This window comes from Ictidomys tridecemlineatus, chromosome 10, assembly GCF_052094955.1.
Source record: "Ictidomys tridecemlineatus isolate mIctTri1 chromosome 10, mIctTri1.hap1, whole genome shotgun sequence".
Lineage (NCBI taxonomy): Eukaryota > Metazoa > Chordata > Mammalia > Rodentia > Sciuridae > Ictidomys > Ictidomys tridecemlineatus.
In genome coordinates, this window is record NC_135486.1 from 78857247 (window position 1) to 78866461 (window position 9215).

The following is a 9215-nucleotide window of genomic DNA, read 5'->3' on the forward strand; positions in this document are numbered from 1 at the left end:
GATAGCCTGGGCAATTTAGTGAGACCCTTTCTCAAAATCAAAATTCAAAAGGGTTGTGCCAAGCACAGAAGTGCATGCCTATAATCCCAGTCACTTGGGAGGCTGAGTCAGGAGAACTGCAGATTCAAGGCCAGCCCCAACAATTAACAAAACACTGTCTCAAAATTAAAAAGTCTTGTGATATAACTCAGTGCCCCTCAGTTCAATCCTCAGTACCAAAAAGAAAGGGGTGGGGATGCTACAAATGTAGTTCATGGTAGAGTGCTTGCTTAGCATGTACAAGGCCCTGGGTTCAATCTCCAGTATCAAAAAAATATATATGGTTATATGTTTTAATATAGCTCATCTTTTTAACAAATTATTATGAAAACTAGCAATCTAATACACATATAGCAGTAAGGTAGAACTACATTTCAGGTTTTCATCTATACATACTTTGCTGCATCTTGGATAAGTTATAGATAATAATAGAATTTTGTTGTTGAAGAAAACTCATTTTCCCATTTCCTAATGTCATTATTTCATCAAATATAAGATGCCATTAATTGAAAGATGCACTGTGATACTGTGTACCACTAAAAGAAAATAAAACCAATTGAAAATGTCATGCCCTCCATCATAAGACATAGTTCAATATGAGACATCAAAATATGAATAAAGCATGTCTTAGAATTGATAAAATACATTTTTCTTTACTATCATGTCTTTTTCCCTTTCTCATATAAAAGCCATGTGTCATGTTATTACATACAAGTCTTTCCATAATGATGTAACAAAGCATACACATTGGAGAGAACACATAAAAGGTGAGAAAACTGGGTTAAAGCAATACCCAAAATCTTATGTAACTCTAAGGTATCTCTTTTCAAGTTTTTCTTTTCAAGTTATACTTTGCTAATTTGACAGGCTAAGAAAAATATTCTACATTGTCATCTTTTATTTAACATTTTTTAAATGGAGGAAGTTACAACAAATATTAATAAAAATTAACTGGATCTCAATTAACTAGTGGGATCAGTAACTCTAATGTAAATCATGTGAAAAAAAGAGATTCTTCTTGGACAAGAAGATAGGTAACAGGGCTTTAGTTTGGAAAAATAAATTTTCCAATCTTGGGGTTGTATTACAGTTAAGCTAATCTGTATTTTCTATAAATTCTACCTATAATGAAGGTAATGAAGCTAGATGTAACCTATAATTGCTTTGAGGCACTATAACATTCTTAGGTATAACAAAGAACTTCAGTCCTGATTGCTATACAAGACTTAGCATTGAAGGAAAGGGGGGAGGGAAAAAAACCTCTGAAAGACTTTTAAACAGAGGATTAATCTTTTAAACTGAATAAAGTATTTCATGGAATAGCTTTTTATCTTAATATTGTTATAGATAAAGATTTTTCCTATGGGAAGAAAGATTTGTTGGATGAACAAATGCCTGGCCCAGATGGAAATTGCACATAGAAATGAATTGTTACTAAAAGCAGATAAGGCTAAAAGACTAGCAAAACAAGCCCCACCGATGCATATGACATTACTGTGCTGGGAAACAGTTTAATAATGCTGTTGGCTGAACCCTCCAAAGCGTCACCCCAGTACCAGTGAAAAGCCTATTTGCACATAATAACCATCAAGCTGCCAAAGTTATCAAAATCCCAATGTGCTCTATTAGTAATTCAGCTTAAATAACCCTTCAAACATCAAACCATAACTGAAAAAAAATAGATAGATCCCTAATGCTGCTGTAGGAACAAAGAGCAAAATAACATCAACAACATACTTCTTGACATCCCAGTATATTAAAATAGAATCATAAAATGCTATTGAATTCAATAGCACTCTAAAGAACATAAAAGGCCTTAAAACCTGGATAGTATTATAGCAAACTGCTAACTTTCTCAAGTTGAAAGTAATATTTGATTTATCCACAAGTTTAGGCTGTAAAGTTGAACTAGTAAAGGCATCACTTCATTTTCTAGAGAGTAGGTATATACTCTTTATTAAGAAGTTTGGGAAATCCCATATTGGCTTCCAAATGCATATTCTACAAAATAGCAAGATAATTATTTGCTGTTGCTACACCACAATAAATGGCTCTTTTTGATATTTTAAAGTCAACAAGAGAGGCAAATTGAAAATGGATTGTTTTTAAAAGTAAGGAGTTCCAAAATACCCAAACATTGATCATCTTCAGGGAATTTACAAAGGTATACTGAGGTCCTTGGTTTAAATAAAATCTGTGAATAATCTGTAAACTCCTATTGAGTTTAAAGAAATTTCAGGTAGTCTTTCAAAATATAGAAACTCAGATCAGATTTATTCTTATTTTGAAATGGAATTCTCATTTTCATTAATTTACATACTTAACTCAGTATATATTTTTTGGGTTTTCTGTAAAGTATTATAAAGCCAAATACCAGGTCTGACATTCCTCCTCCATCAATATCATTTAACAACATACTGGATTTACATAAACTAGCCCTTTTTCCAAAACTGCTTGTTGATCATTTGGATAGGGCACTTAAGAACTTATAGAATAAAGTTAAAAGACAAGAAAAGATCATCAATCCTATTTCCACATTTTAATTATGCAGACACTGATTTCCAAACAGATAATACAGCCAGCCAGAGACAAAATGGGCACATGAGGCAAAGTGGTTAACTCTAATATTATTCTCACTATATAATATATCTGATTGTATCATTGACCAAAAATGAATAAGTAAATATCACTTATTTAGGCCAAATATAAGAATTGACTCCAGCCAATACCATCTTATATTTTTAAAGAGAAAGGTGAAAACAAAATTAGGAATAAAAAGATAGAAAGCATCGTGTAGTAATGGAAAAATTATAGTGTTTTTATAGCTGGGTAGATGTAAATTTGATTTTGACTCCATGATTTACTAGCTGTATTATCTTGGGCAGACTGCTCAACTTTTCTGGAGTTGTAACTACCTGAGAGATCTAAGAATGAAATGCAGTGGTACAGGTAAAACATCAATCATAAAGCAGGTGCTCAATGAATATTGGTTCCCATTAATTCTAACTTGAGAAAAAAGAACTGTGCTATTTCTAACAACTTCCTTTAGCTCTTTGAATCTCAGTTTTCTCAACTACAAAATGAAAAGATGGAGTCAAACAAATTCACAATTTTTTTCAGCTCACCAAGAAAGGAATAATTCCCTAAAGAATTCAACTTTCATTTAAATTTAACACTTAAGTATATTCTACCCATCCAAAGCACCTTAAGAGTTCAGTCACCACAAGAAAGATATTTATGAATTCAGCAAAATGGAATCTAACTTTAAGGCACTTTAAGTTCCAAAAAGAAAAATTACTATGCAAACCAAAGAACTCTAATTCAAGAAAAACTCTACAAGGACATCACAAATTTAATGTCATAAGCAGATATTTTAGAGTATACCTTCAATTATTACTTTCTCTTTTTTGCTAGGATAGAAAATGGGATATAAAATGTTTATATTATCAGTCTATAACAAAAGACTCAAGAAACATTTAATTAAGAGAAATGAATGACACTTTTGAAAGGAGAAAAGGGATGAACAATAGACTTCTCTTCCTATGTGTATCTTATACCAGGTTTTAAATTTCATTCTGAAACAGAGGGTAATAAATTTTATTCCCGATTTTATATAGTGATAAACAGTAATATTAAAAGGTAGTTGGCCATGTTCTCCTTATTTTTGAACTTCATGTTTTTGGATTTACATTTTTTAAAATAAAATATAATATGATTGAAATGCTTAAAACTTATAGATGAGATATGGGGAAATATTAGCTGATATTTTTTAATATTTTTTAGGTGTAGATGGACACAACATAATGCCTTTATATTTATGTGGTGCTGAGGATCAATCCCTGGTCCCGCACGTGCTAGGCGAGCACTCTACCGCTGAGCCACAATCCCAGCCCCATTAGATAATTTTAAATGGAAATATTAACACAATGTTTTTTTCTCCTTTTCTCTTCCATAAGTAAATCATTCTCAGTGGATTTTTTTCATTATAGATAAGACTATTTGCAAGTAACTCTTTAACACATTCAAAATACTATTTAAAATTATGATTAGGGGTCCTAATCACATTTTTCCAAAAATTCACTTCAGGTTTATGCACTTACTTTACCTATTACTTAGTTGAACTATAGAATTTTAGAATACACATCTTAAATGATACAACATCACGAACAAAAAAAAAAAGCTATTCCTCTAGTAAGTGTGAAGAGAGAGAAAAAATCCATTTAAATATTAACTCAAATATGTAAAATAAACAATATAATCCTTTTTTAAATTGACATCTATGTTCTATGGGCTATTTGGGGTGGGTGGGGTCTGAAAAGATGATAGAGAATGAAGCATGTCCCCAACATAGGTTGTGTGCAGAGGTCCAGAGAACCACAGAGACATGCTTCAGGTATACATTTACCAAGTATAGGGTAAACTAGAGGCAAAAGGCCTATGTTCCATTTCTGCTGTTACTACAAACTTGATATTTTTTTCTCATTTTACCATGATTTACTAGCTGTATTATCTTGGGCAGATTGCTCAACTTTTCTGAGGTTGTAACTACCTGAGAGATCTAAGAATGAAATTAGTTGTTTCTTCATGAAACAACAGGTAAAGTTGTTTCATGAAGAAACAAGAGGTAAAGTTGTTTCATGAAGAAACAAGTTGTTTCTTCTAGGTAAAATCTGTGCATAACTTTAATACAGTATTTGAAAGGCACAGAACACAAGGCAGAAGAACTCACAGGAGCCCTTATTTTGCTCTTTGTGAGGCTATCAAGACTAGCCATCCTCTGTAGTCAGCTAGACATAAATGGCCTGGCTTTGAGCCTTGGCTGAAGAACACACTGATGGCTAAGGAAGTACTTAAAGAGAAAACTGTTTTTTTTTTCTCAATATAATAAAAAGAAAATGTGTGGGGGGCATGTGAGTTCTCACAACCTCAGACCCTTTGTGTCAGCCTTTCACCTTGGCTGGCAGGAGGCCAGCCTCTGCCCTTCAGATTCCTTTTCTGTGAAATAGGGAAAACAATAAAACCTAACTCGTAGGATCATGATGAGAATCAATCAAGATAGTCCCTGCAACACAGCAAAACTACTGATATAGAATGATTATTAGAATAGAATAGGGTACATGGATAGACAGAGAGGCATAGATTGATAGATCTGAAACTTCCTGAAAAGGCCTAGCTGAAGATCATTTAGGGAACAAATGCTTTCTGATCCTTAAGAGAAACAGTTCTGAAAATGAGTGGTTTTCATCCCCATTCTCCACATCTGACCCATGAAAGCACACTTATTTTTATGCAGCAATTACATTGTATGCAATGATCCAAGACCATCTTCATAAAATAGAGTTTACCATAATAATTAAAAGTGCAAAGTGAAATTTAAATCCTGGCTCTACTATTTAACTGCTGTGCAGTCTTAGGCAAGAAGTTTAATATCTCTGTCCTTCAGATTCCTTTTCTGTAAGATAGATAAAACAATAAAACCTAAACCGTAGAATCAATCAAGATAGTCTTTGCAAAACAGCAAAGAGCCTGATATAGAGTGAATGTTAGCAAAGAATAGGATAGAATAGAATAGGGTAGATGGATAGACAGAGAGGCGTAGATTGATAGATCTGAAACTCCCTGAAAAGGCCCAGCTGAAGACCATAAACAGTTTACTGGCAGTGAATTGCGTCTGCTGATCTTTCTTCTTCTGAGCATACAGTATGGCAAAGATTCAAAGCTGGGCTCAGCTCTTACTAATAGGATCCTACAGGAATCAAGAGGAAATGAGATTATCCTGAAAATAAGTTATTGCTTTAAGATAGATCTTTAAAAGACTCATAACACACACACACACACACACACACACACACACACAACACACACACACACGTCATATGGAGTCAAAGAAAGGGAGTTGTTTCTCATTTATATCTTCTCAAGTGTTGCCAGTACTAAAAGCTACAGAATTTTATGACTATAAATCCATAGAGACTATTCTAGTTCAACTCTTTCACTTGATTGAAAAGAAGCTGAAAGCCAGAGAGGTTAAGCAACTTGTTTGGGGCCATTCAGCAGTAAATGGCAATACCAAGAGAAGTCTTATTTCCTCACTTACCCACCCAGTACTTGACCTAATATCTTTCAGCAGGTCAACATCCCATTCTTGCTATGCCAAAGGAATAAAATAATAATAAAAAAACATACAAAGTTTTCTCCCTTTTTCCCAGGTTTCTAAAAAGTAGAGAAGCAACCTCAGCCCCTCAAGACCTTCTTTCCTGAGCCTCCTACCTTGAGAACTGAGGAGGATCCCAGTGAATTTGCTACTCTCTCCCAACCCCTCTTCAGAGTTTCTGCTCTTTCCTTGCATTCATAAAGGCTGCTTCTACAACTTCTCACCACAAAGGTCAGCACTTCTCAGGATTGAAGTTAAAACCTGCTAATTTGCAAATTCTCAGCTCACTGTACTTTCAGACAGTAAATATAGAACTGTTTCAGCTTCCTGAGTGAATTCAGTTAGAGCTGTCTCCTCCATCCCTAACATAATGCAATTAGGTTCATTTATAAAGTGTGTGGGGGTATAAAGGGCTCTGAGAACCTTAGGTATGCCTCACACACAGGGAACAAGAGAAAGGAAGGAAAGATCGATTGGGAAGAGGGGGAAGATGGGTAGAAGGAGTACACTGACTAAATTGCCAAATGTAGATCCTGGAAACAGCTCTGCTGCTGAGAGTGACTCACTGCTGAGTCGCCAGAACCACCCAGGGGATAGCACAGGTTTAATTATATGCTCTGGTAACTGACTGACAGCAGGCTGGTCCCCCAAACCATACACGCAGAAAACAGAGGCTAACTCCAAGTGACAGACACAAGAACTCTTATCTCCAGCTCCCTTCCCTAATCTGATGCTCACCACTCTGCTTGCTGGGTGCACCCCACACTCCCCAAATTTTGCAGCACCACTTCTAATGGGGAACTCTCCTCCTTGCAATCCTGAAAGTTGGAGGGAGGCATAGAGCTGCCGAAGAGTCTCAACTCTAAGTGCTTCCCTTTCCCTGACTACTTGCAGGGAAACTGATCCTTTCACTGGGTACCTCAAGCTGATAGAAGTGGGGGCTTCTCACCACTCTACACATGAACTCGCTTGCGGTATCCTTCTGCCTATGTCTTTGCTCTGACGGTAGGAAACGTAAGTGTCACAGAGAGTTAAGCATTCTTCCCCCACGTAGGCACCCACCCGCAAAACCGGAAGAACGACTTTACTCTTGCCCTTTTCTCTCCCTACCTGAATTCTGGGACCAGGTTAGGCTGCAACCCATAGAAGGCAGCCGAAAGAGTAACCAGCCATCCTGGCTTGTAACTCCCGTTCTCACACTCCAGAAAAGGCGGAGACCACTTGACATGGCTCTTGTCCCCGCCAAGTCCGTCCCTGCGCCGCCAGCTATGGCCCAGGCCCCGGGGCCCCTGATTGGAACCGCGGCGGTGTAAATGGGGCCTCCACTTGCGCCGGAGGCCGTGGAACCACTCGGTTTCCAGAGTGGCATTGGCCAGGTGGTGTGCAGAAGAGGACAGGTCCTGGAGCAGGATGCGACTCTCTTCACGAGTGGCCTGGAGGAAGACTTGCGGGGCCGGCGCGGTCAGAGACTCCGTGGTGAAGGTGATGGCCGCCCGAAAGATGCTGGGCTCGCCCTCCAAGAGGCTCCGTACCAGCGCCTGGTACCACTCCAGGTCATCCTGCAAGTTCTGCTCCCGAGACTTATTGCTCTGCAGCATCATGTTGAGGAAGTTGGTGGCGTGTGTCAGCGTGTCCAGCGCCCCGTGCAAGGAGGGATGGGAACTAGCTAGGGCTGGCGACTTCCCCGGCAGGCCTGCCAACTCATAGCGGCCGGAGCAGTTGGCTCGCTTCAGCTGGTGGGAGTCCCCGGTGTAGAGGTAAGAGGCCACGTCCAGGGGCACCTCCTCAGCGAGTTTCTGCGCCAAGATGGTGCCGTCGGTGGAGCGGCTCCAGGGAGCCGAGGGGTCCGAGGCAGAAGCTCGAGCCAGCTGCTGCGCGTGCTGTTTCCCCCTCAGGGTCTTCTCTCGAGGGGAATCCGGCCGTCCCAGAGGGTCGCGGCTGGCGCCAACAGCTCCCAGTCCCAGATGAGCGAGCAAGAGGCAGAGGAGTAAGGGGTGAGCCATGGCTCCCATCTGTCTCGCAGAGAGGAAAGGAGGTAACAGGAGGAGTCACTTTTTTAATTTCGATCGTCAATTTATCAACAGTAAGACTTTTACTAGGGGATCTTCCCTTCTTCTCCAGACGGCTCCCAGTCCAAAAAGACTTTCAAATAAAAATGTTTCGAAATTGGTCCAGCTGGCTAAACTGCGGTTACAGGAAATCAAATCACCTGTGGCAATGCTGGCTGCACCCGCTCCACACTGGGTCGGCTGGGAATTACGCACCTTGCAGCCTGGAGCAGACCAGGTTACATCCCCTCGCGCTCCGGGCAGCTATAGTTAGCCTGCTTACGTCTTTCTGCTCAGCCTCTGCCACCGCCGCTCTCATTGAGGTGTGTTCAAGAGCTGCTGCTGTTGCTGCTGCTGCTGTTGCTGCTGCTGCCACCGCGGCTGCCGAAGACGCTGCTCCATCATCTCACCCGTGGCAGGTCGTTCCCGCCTCCCTGCTCTGGCTCCTCCCGACCCCCTCGCCCCGAGGCAGGGAGCGCGCACCCAGAACTGCACGGCGAGCGTAGAAGAGAGTCCCAAGGAGCGGAGATTTCTTTTAAGACGTCTGTTTCTCTGGAGTCGGGAGGGACCAGGCAGCTGGTTAATTGGAGCCTTTAGGTTTGGCCACAAACCACACTGCCGCCTCTCCCTGCCCTCGGGAGGAAAGCCAGTTTAAAGAGGCAGCTTGGCCGCAACCAAACCCTTGGAGGGCGGCTTCAAGCCGTCTTGCTCCCTGTTTGGTCGGCTCTGCTGTCAATCAGCTGACTGCCATTTGTTGGGCTAGGGCGGGAGCTGTCCAGTGCTGAATCCGAGGCGGCACAGAGGAGGCGGAGGAGCAGGCGGCGGCGCGGGAGGCAGCCGCGCAGAGTCCTTTCACCCACTCGCGTACACCGATGACTCGGAAACCCGCAGGGGTGGGATAGGGAAGAGTGGGCGGGAGTGAGGGAGAAGCAAGCTTTGGGTGGCTCAGAGCGAAGGAAACTTGGACATAATGA

At 40.6% G+C, this 9215-nt stretch overlaps 1 protein-coding gene across 1 annotated transcript in view; it reads right to left on the reverse strand.

Annotated features, from left to right (window-relative positions):
• Gpr158 (G protein-coupled receptor 158) overlaps positions 1 to 8947 on the reverse strand; it is a 390707-nt gene extending 381760 nt beyond the window's left edge. Inside the window, exons 1-2 of the mRNA XM_005320245.5 lie at positions 8458 to 8947; positions 7304 to 8205 (exon numbers count right to left, since the gene is read on the reverse strand). Of these exons, the coding sequence (XP_005320302.2) occupies positions 7304 to 8205 (902 nt within the window). The 5' untranslated portion in view covers positions 8458 to 8947. The remainder of the gene's footprint in view (positions 1 to 7303; positions 8206 to 8457) is intronic.
• Positions 8948 to 9215: the final 268 nt, after the last annotated feature.